General features: G+C 39.7%; 1 protein-coding gene across 4 annotated transcripts in view; it reads left to right on the forward strand.

The window, feature by feature from the left end:
• The window catches only part of PRKD3 (protein kinase D3), a 52,230-nt gene extending 41,561 nt beyond the window's left edge, over positions 1–10,669 (forward strand). Inside the window, exons 13-20 of one of the 4 annotated variants that reach the window (XR_013983599.1) lie at positions 1,373–1,445; positions 2,995–3,101; positions 3,514–3,675; positions 5,008–5,106; positions 5,524–5,791; positions 7,019–7,104; positions 8,134–8,928; positions 9,206–10,669. Coding sequence is in view for 3 of the 4 variants with exons in the window: in XM_080997678.1 (XP_080853804.1) it covers positions 1,373–1,445; positions 2,995–3,101; positions 3,514–3,675; positions 5,008–5,106; positions 5,524–5,791; positions 7,019–7,104; positions 8,134–8,307 (969 nt within the window). In the remaining variant the exon portion in view is untranslated. Of the gene's footprint in view, positions 1–1,372; positions 1,446–2,994; positions 3,102–3,513; positions 3,676–5,007; positions 5,107–5,523; positions 5,792–7,018; positions 7,105–8,133 lie in introns of all 4 variants that reach the window. The other 3 variants (XM_080997679.1, XM_080997680.1, XM_080997678.1) reach the window with 3 other exon arrangements.
• Positions 10,670–12,856: the final 2,187 nt, after the last annotated feature.

The raw sequence follows: 12,856 nt of genomic DNA on the forward strand, positions 1-12,856 counted from the left end.
TGCCAGCCTAGCAGTTTGAAAACATGCCAGTGCAAGTAGATAAATAGGTACCACTCCGGCAGGAAGATAAATGGCATTTCCATGCACTCTGGCTTCAATCACGGTGTTCCGTTGCTCCAGAAGCGGTTTAGTCATGCTGGCCACATGACCCAGAAAGCTGCCTGTGGATAAACGCCGGTTCCCTCAGCCTGAAGCGAGATGAGCGCCACAGCCCCATAGTCACCTTTGATTGGCGTTAACTGTCCAGGGGTCATTTACCTTACCTTTACCTAATTGAAATGTTTTATTTTATTGGTAGTTTAGGTGATGTGTGGTTTGTACTCTTCTTCCCTAGTCTTTTGTTTATTATATTAGTGATATGCCTGTCAAGTTTGCAGGATAGAGAACCTGTGTTTCTTGTTCGTGATCTCTGGGCATTCACACATGTTGGTTCAGTGCCTGTTCGGAGCTCTTTGGGAAATGTCTCTAGCTAGGCTAGAGTTTTAGTAGGTGTCCTGTCCCCACCTTTCATGTGCCCATATCAAAAGGGCATGGCTTCCACCTTTGTGCTCAGTTTTCTTTCTCCCTCATCTCAAGGCTGACTTTTGTTTGTGAGGCAGACAGGTTCTTCTAGTCAAGCACTTCTTAGTGTGAGGTCAGAATGTTCTCTGGAATGTGCCCAGAAATTCTGGAATGTTTTCCTGTGGATCACCTTAGAGCAGGTCTGGTGGTAGCTAAATGAGTTTCACCCAGTGCCAGTGACATAAATGAGGCAGTGATGCCAAATCTGGGGCCCAGCCCTACTCTTGCTCATATTACAAATATGTGTGACAATGTGCTTACTACAAGTACAGTTGTCAGGAATCCATCATTGGTTGCAGCTCCTCTTTTGCATATACAGAATACATCTACAATGTGGCAAATGTTCTTGACTGGCCATGCTAAAGAAACAAAGATCTATGGTTCTGATGGGATTTTCATATAGACTGGCCTTAGCATATGAGCACACATTCATGCTGACAGAAAGGCTGGTTTGTATGCTTATTGTTACACAGCTGGAGACAAGTTTAAGGAATACAGATTGCACTGCAGTTTGTAAATTTGCAAATAAATTACAAATAAATTTGAAAATGTTAATTTTGTATGCTGTTCTCATCTCTGTTACACAAGTTACTATACATGGTAAACAATGCTAGCATGAACAGGTTTTAACAGGTGGGAATGGACCTTTTTTACTCCCCTTTTTTGGAGTAATTTTAAATTGGGTTATAAAGAAATACTTTCTTTCCCTTTTTGTGTCCATGAAGTGTAGCTCTTAAAGCTTCTGCCTCTGTCACTGAAGTAATTGAACATAATATTTACCTTCCCCTGCCTGCACCCTCTCTTCCCCTAGGATATCAGTTCCGTATACCAGATCTTTGCTGATGAGGTGCTTGGCTCTGGTCAGTTTGGTGTTGTGTATGGAGGTAAGTTTGACTAAACAATCACTGCAAGTTCAGACTTGTGATATTTGGCTTTGCTTCATGCTAGATCTTCTCTCAGGTTAGGAGAAAGTAATTCAATAGTTCCAGTTCAAGAGACAGTTTCTGTCTCTTACGCAATTGCTTGCCTGGTTTACAAAATTAATTCCCATTCAGTTGGTTCTTCTGTTACCTTGCAGAAGTTATGGAATGTTACAGTTGGGTTGCCTTTCTTTTTAATCTAGTGAAAATAAGCCTATATTTTGTGTACCTTTTACTTACACTTAAATCTTTAAGGCAGGTACTCTTTCTGCTTGCTCCATGCAACTATCTTCCAGAGCAGTTATTGTACCCTGACTAATTACAGAATCACCAGTACTGAATAAAGAACTCCAGGTGAGGTCTAGCTAGGCCTCTAAAATAGTAGTAGTGTGGTGTCCTTGTAGCATTTCTTTAGCATTCTTTCTGCCCCTTATGTATATTTTGTGCTTATCTTAAATAAACTGATCAGCTTTTCTCATTAATGTTATATCAAGGCTTTTGTATGTTTTGTTCCATATCAGCTGAAGTGCAATGTGATAGAAGGTAGGGTTGTCCTGTAGGTAGAATCTGGATTCTGATATTCATCCTTTTATTAACTCACTCAGTAATTCTGGACCATTTTATTAACTCAACCTAAATTCCTCATCTGTGGAAGATAAGTAGTAATTTTATTTTATAAGTGAGTGTGGCTAAAACTGAATATAAGCAAGTCTCTTTGCACATTCAAAGCTATAATGTTTGTAATACATGAATAGTCCCTGAAGGAGCAAGTTTTGAAATTCTGATTTGTTTCAAGCAAACTCTGTTGCCTCTCACTTCTGCACTTTGAGAGCGGAGCTAAACAATGATTTTGTTGAATTAGGCTCTATGCCCATATTAGTAAAGGTGTACCAAAAATATCCCCATGCAATTAAGGACTGAGAAGAAGCCCACCCCACTAAAATGAAAGTATAATTCTCTCCTTGGACATGCAGGGATTTTGGTCTTAAGGTGAGATTAGATCTTAACCACAGAGATCTAGACAGCAGAGCAATAATTGCCTTAAGCAGGGAGAAGCACTTTGATATGATGCAAGCTTCAGCACTTTGCATGCTTCATCTGAGATTGTGATTTGGGTTATACTACTTCCCATCCTCTTTCTCATGTGATAATCATGTAGACTTCACATTTGCATAGGAACCTGAATGCTTCAAGTCCAACAGGTGCAGATGCCTTATTCATGCAAACTGTACATTATTAATATTGTGGTGTACAGATCATGTGGCCAGAGCCCCTATGCAAGCATAAAATCTACCATGTGGATGTCAGGTGGGGATAAGAGGCAAGCTCTCTCTTCTCATGGGTATTGGCTGAAAATCTGTAAATGACAGATATATTTCCCTCTCTGTTTTTCAGTGTAATATTTAAATACACATTTATCACAAATATCTACCTTCTGTGCAAAGCGTTTGTTTCTGACTCTCCTTGTTAGGTTGGAGATACTAAAGTGTGTACTCTGTGTGTGTTTATGTAGGAAAACATAGGAAGACCGGAAGGGATGTGGCAATTAAAGTCATTGATAAAATGCGATTCCCCACAAAACAGGAAAGTCAGCTGCGCAATGAAGTGGCCATTTTGCAGGTACAAAGATTATTTGAATCTGTTCTGTTACATCATAGGAATAAGTTTATTATTGAAATACTGTGAGTAGGTGAGCAATCAGAGGCTTGAATTGTATAGAGGCTTGAATCTGCATGTTTCAGAGTTGTGAACATACAGCGTTTCTGTGTGATCATTGTTGACATAGCTGGGTACAATCTCTGCGTAGTCTTGCTTTTGTATATTTTACTATTCCTGCTATAGTAGTTTCTGAGCTGTACAGGAAAACTGTAAAAAGAGCCATAGCTTGTGTTTTCTGTCTACAAATATTGCTAGGGATTGCTTGAGTGCTTTCTAAACAATAAAGCATAGCCAGGACCTAGGCAGATATTTTCTGATTTTCAGTACATAATGGTGGTACATTTTTCATGACAATATTAAATATGCTTCCTAGAATTTGCACCACCCTGGGATTGTAAACCTGGAATGTATGTTTGAAACTCCAGAAAGGGTTTTTGTTGTAATGGAAAAACTTCATGGCGATATGTTGGAGATGATTCTTTCCAGTGAGAAAAGCCGGCTTCCAGAAAGAATCACCAAATTCATGGTCACTCAGGTGAGTCTGCTCTTAATAATGGCTTGTACAGTTCTGTTGTCACACATTCAGGGCAGGCTACAACTATTTAAAATAGACTGTTATCAAACCACAGGAAATTACTTTTTCATAACATTTCAGAAAAGTATTATATACAAAGTAACCTTAAGTAGGGATCTGGATCTGGATCCCCTAATATTTATTACCGTCTGTACCAGGCAGGAATCTTGGTAGATTGAGATTCCTTTTTATTGCTGCTCTCGAAGAAGCACCTTTCACAAACAAGCAGTCAAATAGTGACTCAGGGTTGTATTCAAGATAGTGCTACATTAAAGAGAGTTAGTGTTGAACTTACTCTGTTAACATGTCACTTGGGGGAAAACAGATTCCAAAATGAATAGCTTGTATGTGTATGCTAAAGTTGTAGAGGATAGAAAAAATTAAAGGTAGTTTCACAACATGTCTGGTAGTGCAGCCTCTTGCACAACAAGTGAACCTGTTGCTTTCGACTCCATGGCATGGCTCAGCTCCTGAACCCTCTGCCTGTAGAATCTCCTGCTGCCTGCACCCTTCTTTGTGGTACCAGTAATGTTCTCTTCCCTAGCTGCTCCCTTTTATTTTTTTTAAAAAAAATATTTGTTGACCCTAAAGTAGCAGCAGCCCTGGCACCAAAGGTCCTCTTCAGAACCAGGCACTCTGGGTAATGTGACTAGGAAAATGTCTGTCCAATTTCCATGGCTTGCCACGGCAGGGAGGTGGGAGACTTGTCAGTCCACCATGGATTGGAGTTGCACTTGGCTTCTCAAGCAAAGCACTGCCTCCTAGGCTCAGTGGTGGGTGAGTGGGCAGCAGGTTGGGCTGGTGAGCTAGCACTGGTTTGTGGGCAGCATTGAGAAATAGACCTCTACTAGTGCAATGGTCTTTGCACTGGGAACCTAAGAAGCTGCCTTATACAGGAGCAAGACCATTGGTCCATCTAGCTCAGTACTGTGTACATTGATTGGCACTGGCTCTGTAGGGTTTTAGGCAGAGTCTTTCCTAGTCATGCCTGGAAATGTTGGGGATTGAACCAGGGACCTTCTGCATGCAAGGCAGATGATCTGCCACTGAACTACGGCCCTTCTCGACTAACGATTTGACAGCATTGGCTCCAACCTCAGTCTCATGTGAAGGTGGGCCTTTTCTCCCCCTCCCTAGCCCTAACATCTTTCAGAAGAGGGGCTGAGGAGGACTCCTGGTGATCCTTAAACTGAAGGTAATTTCACCTGTCTTTTAGGCAATTCTTGGACATATAATATGTTGCATCTCTTTCTCTCTGATTTTGAAAATACTTTTTTCCTTTTATTTTCTTAGATACTTGTTGCTTTGAGGAATTTACACTTCAAGAATATAGTGCACTGTGATTTAAAACCTGAAAATGTACTATTAGCATCAGCAGAGCCATTTCCTCAGGTGGGAAAGAATGAAGTATTTTTTTTTAATGGTTGTATATTCTGCAGGAGGATATACAGGATAAAATGTTCATTAACTCTGTATTTTATGCCATTTGGGAACAAAGCACCATCTTTTGTACTTTGAATACATCTCATAAAACAATTCTCCGCACACCAGTGTTTGTAGGTCTCTGAGAGAATTGTTACTAAGCCCGAAAGTTAGAACCATTCCATATGATCTACCAAGTGGCCTGGTTGGACACTTCAGGTATAGCGTGTCATTTTTCTAATGAGCACTTCTTGCAAAATTGTATGTTGGCGCACAACTCCCTACCCCCATCTGTTTTGTTTTAAAGAGTTGGCTATTACAGTTAATGAATTTTTGATACTGATGTTCAGTTCAAGGTAATTTAATCAAGGGATATTTGTTTTATAGGTGAAGCTGTGCGATTTTGGTTTTGCACGTATTATTGGTGAGAAGTCTTTCCGGAGGTCTGTAGTGGGAACTCCAGCTTATCTCGCCCCAGAGGTGCTTAGAAGTAAGGGCTACAATAGATCTCTGGATATGTGGTCAGTGGGAGTCATCATCTACGTGAGCCTTAGTGGTACATTTCCATTTAATGAGGATGAAGACATAAATGACCAGATTCAAAATGCAGCATTTATGTATCCACCAAATCCCTGGAAGGAAATATCTAGTGAAGGTAAATATACTCTAGAGGTTTTGGATATAATATCTTGGTTCATAATATTTTCCATGTTTCTATATTTTAGACTATAAGGCATGGCATTTAGTGTGAATGGGACCATGGAATTACAAGAAATTTAGGAGGAAACAAAGTGCTGTTATTCAGGAGTTATTGCAAAACGTTTGACTGTAATAGAAAATATTCATTTATTGCACTTTTATTCCACCTTTCCTTCCAAGTAACTCAAGATAGTGTATAGGCACCTGCCTCTACCCTGTTTTTTATCCCTGCAACAACCTTGTAGGGTTTGTAGACTGACAAATAGCAAGGTCACCCAATGAGATTCATGGCTGGAAAACAGATGTGAATCTGGGTCTTCCAGGTCCTGGTTGAACGCTATCCACTATACTGCAGATGGGTCTCCAGCACAGATGGATAAAAGGCTTTAACTTTTATGTTGGAAACCTTCTGCTTCATGTTATAGGGCCTGGTTTGGAGGGTTGTAAGATTAAAATCTGGAGGTATGGCCCTGTCAGGCATTATATTTAGGGCTTTCCCAATGCCTGCTGTAGAAAGGAAAAGAGCCACCAATTATCATAATGGACCCTGGGAACCCTCTGTGAAAACATGCCTGTAGATCAGTGTTTTTCAGTTGGTGTAATGTGTTATTCAGCAATGCACTTCTTTGTACACAGCCCTTTCCAAAGTTGTCTTGCTTCCTCCCATGCCTGTAGTCTGCGTTTCCCAGAAAAAAGAACTTTATTTGTGCTTAAAGCTTGCTAATGTCATGTTTAGTTTTCAGCACTGGTGTGTAGGTAATGACAATTTGGAACTTATTATTTGGATCTGTTGCATACCTTTTGCAGCAAATGTACACTTTGAAAAATTGTTTCAATAGTAGGTATCAATTTGTCCTGAAAGCATCCAAACTTAGCATCCTATACATGTTACTCAGAAGTAAATGCTGCTCTGTTCAAAAGTACTTACTCCCAATTTAATGTGTGTAATCTTTCAGCATTATGGTACAATTCAAATTCTCTAAAACAAATAGAAGTCTTATTGTTGACTTCAGATGAATTCCACCCATACAACACAAACTGTTTGTGTTGTACTGTTTACACAAACCCACAAACTTTCCTTTTTCTCTTAATTACTATTTTTTCCTTCAGAATTATTATTGTGGGTGACAGAAAAGACAAAATACTTATTTTGAATACTTTTTTCTCTTTCTTGCTCCTCCAGCTATCGATTTAATAAACAACTTGCTTCAAGTGAAGATGAGAAAACGTTACAGTGTTGACAAATCACTTAGTCACCCGTGGTTACAGGTATAGCTAATGCATACCAGCTTTATTGTGTTATATGTTACCCAGTTCAATTACATGAATCATAATCTGACTCAAGTAGTTGACAGGTCTTGTATAAATGAAATCTTGGAAAGTTTATTTGATTCAATTTGAGTAGAGCTATCTATTTTTCCTTCCTTTCTTTTTTGGGCATGATGAGAGTTTGTTTAATTTGGTCTGGGTTTAACAGTATGCACTGGGTTTTTTGAAATAATGGATGTTAAGAGTCATAATTTTCGGATTTAGAGTGATGTCTCTGACACTCATTACTTTATAGCATTGGTTGTTGTATCATACACCCAGCCATCAGTTAATGACTTAGAATGTAACTAGATGTCTGAAACCCACTTTTGCTGAGCCAAAGTATATGGCTTGGTGATGGAGACAGAACTTGAAAGGAAGAATCAGCTGACAGAAAGAAGGGTTGTCAAACCCTTCCACTGATTTTCCTCTGTAAAAGCTTTCCTGAACCCCTACCATAAGGGCTCTTTTCATTTTGGAATCCAGATGGAGTGTAAAAACCCAACTTAAACTGTCTTGAGGGAAAGGTACTTGGAGAGGATCTCCTGTGAGCATCCCATTTCCACGTCTTAATAATTAGCTGGGTTTTTTGTGTGTGTGCAAAAAACACCTCCCTCTAAGCTTGGCTGTAATTAAGTGTAAGGATTGTGAGCATGACTAGAGTGGAGGTCTATTATCTTGACCCTTGCCTGTTCTTTGTGACCCAGGCAGGACTTGTATCATTAAAGGTGAAAGATGTTTGGGCTTACTTTGCTGTTAGGCAGGCATGAAGATAGGCATACTGGGGTCTTGCAAGGGTTAGAAAGTAATGTGATTAACTGGCATGAAATCAGTGTGTTACATTGGTTTGATGCAGAGGCTGTGGTGGAACTTGCCCATCATCAGAACTGAATATTGTTGGGTAACACACTGTGCTTTTAGAAATGAATCACTGCGCTATTAAGATCAACATTGTGTTCAGAAACAACTCATCTAAACTTTTCTTTTTAGGATTATCAAACTTGGCTTGATCTTCGGGAGTTTGAAACTCGCATCGGAGAGCGTTATATTACCCATGAAAGTGATGATGCTCGCTGGGAAGAACATGCGTATGAGCACAATCTTGTATACCCCAAACATTTCATTATGGCCCCCAATCCAGATGATATGGAGGAAGACCCATAATTGTTACCCAGGGAAAGGCACTTAACTTAAACCATTACTGATACTCTGATGGAGCAAGTATTGCTCTTTGCTCTTCAGTCTATAAAGCAGTGAAGGATCTTCCATCAGTTTTTGGATGGATTAGATGACTTGGGAAAGGCTCCACATCTCTAGTTACTATGACTATGAATGTGATCCGGCACTGGGTTAAAAGCCATGAAATATTTGTGTTAACATTGCCTTACTGGTACATCGCAGTGATGTTACTGGCCGATGAAGTGCACAGAGACTTGATGTAGTATGTGAAATTTCCAGGGTTTTTGTAGTTTACACAATAACAAAATAATTTTAATGGTTTTCTAGTTCCTACCTACTAAGCCATAGAATACTATTTTCTGGTATTTAGATACATCTGTTATGAAGCTGTAGAGAAACCTGAAATATATACCATGACCAAATAACTACAACAATGCTTGATTTTTAAGCCCCATACAAAACACTGGTAGAATATTTATTTAGCAGGTATGAGTTGGAAAAGCAATAAAAGTAAAGGGAGCCAATAACTTTAAGGCAGATTTGTGGTTCTTCTGCTTAACTAGAGCAGCCTCTTGATGTATGGAAGTGCAGAGCATTAAAAGTACAGTCATACCTCGGGTTGAATATACTTCATGTTGAGCGCGTTCGAGTTGCGCTCCACGGCAACCTGGAAGCAACGGAGCACGTTACTTCCGGGTGTCGCCGCTCGTGCATGTGCAGACGCTCAAAATGATGTCACATGCAGAAGTGGCGAAAAGTGATGCGTGCGTGCGCAGACGTGCCGTTGCTAGTTACGTTTGCTTCTGGATGCGAACGGGGCTCCGGAACGGATCCCGTTTGCATCCCGAGGTACCACTGTACTCCATAATCCCACTTAATACAGACAAGGTGTGTTTTCACCTTTACACTTACATTAGGAGAACAGTAAAGCATTATGGTGAATTATCATTGTGTGGCAGATGTTAGTGTGACTTTGAGGCTTATGGAGGGCTTTCGGCCTTAATTTATCCATAGACCAGGATCCAGACATGTAATTTGCATACTGCTGTAAAGAAAAAAGTGCTCCACTGGTTGTTTTTGAGCGCAACAGTTCCGTGTGCTAGACATAAACTTTTAAAAGCAATTGGTTTCTTCTGCAGTGGGAATTGTTGCACCAGATAGAAAAAACTGAAGCTCTTGCTGTGTGTATTGTTCCCTCTCACACATCACATATTTGGCTCCAGCCAATTAGCACCCAGTTCACAACTAAGATCTTCAGTTGTTTAGCCTTCCACTGTGGAAACATGATTTGTGGTGGAAAGTTTAAAGTAGTAGGTGCATCACAATAGCCTTGAGGTGGTGTGGGGGCTCATACTTCTGTGCTGTCATTCATTTTGGTCTGGAAGATACTTGTCTGCTGCAGTTTGGCCCCAAAGAATCTTTTAATTTCTTGAAATGAATAAAATTTTACTTAATTTCCAATTAATTCTAGTAACTAGAATCCACAGTGTAATATATCCTTAGGATCTCTCGTATTCTAAGAAGATGCGGTCATTTATGTTTCCAGGTTGCTCTTTGCTTTCTGCTCTTTGCTTTCCTTCTGCTTTCATTAAACCCTGTAGTCTAGCAAAATCACTTTTAGCTGCTGGTGATTAGGGGGTTGTGACCTTTTGCCTTCCACTTGCTGGGTTTGTCACTCAGAAGTTAAGGGTGGAAAGAGAGTTTGCCTCCCTCCCTCCTTCCTGTCCCACACAAATTTACTTGCAAGGCACTCCGCTTGAAGCAGCTGGCTTCTTCTTAAAAGATCTACTGATAGGAAAAGGATGGGAAGTGCCTTGGAGGAAGGGCTAAAACCTGTCACCCCTTTCTTCCCTTCCCTTCCTGCTAGCAGGTCTGCTGACAAAACACATTTAATCCACACAGTTCTCAATTACAGATGAGAATCAATTTGGCAAGCACGCCTAGATTTAATGAGTATGAATGGGTGGTACTTTATAGATAAAAAAGTTAACACAATAATATGAATTCACTTCCTGGCCACTGTTTGTTCCATCATAGTGTTAATTATTGCTGTCTGAACAGCAGCCTGTCAGTTCTGTTTTGCATCTGCTTTTCTTCTTTCTGATTTCCTGTCCATCTCCTTCCTCAGGTCGGTCTTCAGCATCTTCTCTTCTTCAACTGTCATCAGCTGACTTCTTTTCACTTTGCTTTCTCCCAGCATTTCATGCCCTCCTTTCACTTGCCCTGCATTCTGTGTCATTACAGGACTAGGCTTTACACTTGACATAAAAGTTATTCCTGTGCATGTCTGTGAATTACAACTATGTAAAGAGCAAGAGAGGAACACAGAAGAAGAATCTCAAAAATCTTATCACAATAAGGAAGGTCCAGTGCATACATTCCCTTATGTTAAACCAAATTTTTTGATCTGGAGAAATGGTGGAAGCAGCAGTTCAAGAACAAGGCTATATGAAGATAACTTAAAGCAGTCTCAGAACATTAAAGGATACTGGACAACCAGTGCAAATGTCACTAAAGTAAATCTAAAATAGAAACCTTGCTTAATTTTTTATTTCATCTCAACCAACTGTTCTATTTATAATAGAGGACTGGCAAACAAATGAACTAACCTGGATCTAGTTATGAAGTTAACATTTTCAGGGAAATGTGGTCTACAATTGAAATAAGCTGTATATAAATGTCAGCAAGAACCAGATGTGCAGTTGAAGCTTTCTGTGAAATTTTCATGGCAACACTTGCTCTGGCCAAGGCATGCTGCTGTAGCTGTTGCAGCAAAAAACTTCAAAGTAAGTTCCAACAGTGTGTGGCCCCATCTCTAGGATATAGCTTCATTTGATCATGACCTTTAACAGCTGTTCATAGGCCAGTTTATTTTCCAAATCCTCTAAGAGCAAAAGGATTTGGCCACCTCTCCTTCTCTTCCTCTTGACCTTAAATTTATTAGTGCGTTCTGGATACTCTGTGAGCATTCAGTATAATGGAATTTTCTATGCTATACAATCTCCAATTAGATTGCCACAAGTAGAGGAAAATGTGTTGAATAATGGAGTACACTATGATGGAGCAAGCTTTAGAACAACCTTGTATAATTATTTAATTTGAAACAAATATTGTTGCTTGTAGTGTTTTGTTGCTTTGTTTCAGTTGCCAGACAAACTTACAGACAAACTCAATTTTAGTGGTAGCATTTCTCTAATGTGCAAATTTTAGATGAATGGTGCAATTCACAAACTCCTTATTTCAGTCTAGCAGGAGTGAAGCAGAACAAAGACTGTGTGTCATTGGGGTTACAGATTCATAGTCTTATGAGGCATATGAGTTGGAACGGCAGGATATATGAAATATGGGTGTTTATTCTTCCATTTGTGTGTCTCCCTTGATTTATGTTCAGCTGAATGTGAGCGGCCTCAGCTAAAAAATACTGAGGTAATGTGATGTGAAAATTCTGCCTGTGGCATTTTGATTTATGAAGACTATTTTGCATGTGCAACTCATCACTGGATGTTGTTGTCACCGAATAGAGAACATGCATTTATAAGTTCACTTAGATCCTTAGATTTGAACTTTCATTAGCCCCAGCCACCACATCCAATGGGCAAGGATAATGGGAGTAGGAGTCTAATAACATATGGAGGACCATGTGTTCACCACCATTTCTAAAAGGGGTTTGTAGTGCACCTATGGCCTGCTTCAAACCAGAATTTGATTAGGATCATGTGGATTGATTTATGATGGACTGCTGCATGGATGTTTCTGCACTGTGCAGAATGGATATTTCTGCATTGTGCAGAATGTTTCACTAACTCACTGATGTTTACTGTGACCCACATGAATCATTGGCCTAATTTCAGGCATATTTGTTGAACAGATTTTGAGAGTCAGCTATGCACCTGCAGTTCTTCATGTCTTTGCTCTGTATTCAGAATACTTGGACTGAAACTTTTTGTATCTTATTTTGTTATCCCATTACAAACTCCAATGTGACATGGTAATTAAGGTATAAAAGTACTGATTATGTAGGTAGGGTTACCTACATGACTGATGCTTTTATTATTGAAGTGAGTGGACAACCAAGAATCTGTTTGATGGCAGGAACTTTGCCAAAGCAGTAACATGTAAATTGGGTCAGTGGGTTGCAAGTAACATGTGGATGCAAAGAACATTAATTTCTACAATCTTGAATTGGAAATTGTTCCAGGGATTAAAATTCTACAAGTTGGGGGGACCCTCTGAAATAATGCAGCTGTTTGGAAATGCAAGAGACAAGTTTAATGTGGATGAAGCCTTCTCCAAACCACAGAGTCCAAAATAATGAGCCAGGAACTTTTAGCAGATTATCCTTGTAGTTAAGCTACAAATGTATTCAAAGAAAATCTAGAAAATATTCTAGAAAATGTTTCTCACCTATAGAAAAGGTCATTGTAATTTTAATGTCATCAGTTTCTTAACCTTTTCTACTGTAGGCGTGGGAAGCAGTGCTCTCAGTGGGGAGAATCCACAGCAGAGATGAGAATGACTAAGTCTCAAAGGCAGT

The sequence above is a fragment of the Podarcis pityusensis genome (assembly GCF_964106645.2).
Source record: "Podarcis pityusensis genome assembly, chromosome: 3".
Taxonomy (NCBI): domain Eukaryota; kingdom Metazoa; phylum Chordata; class Lepidosauria; order Squamata; family Lacertidae; genus Podarcis; species Podarcis pityusensis.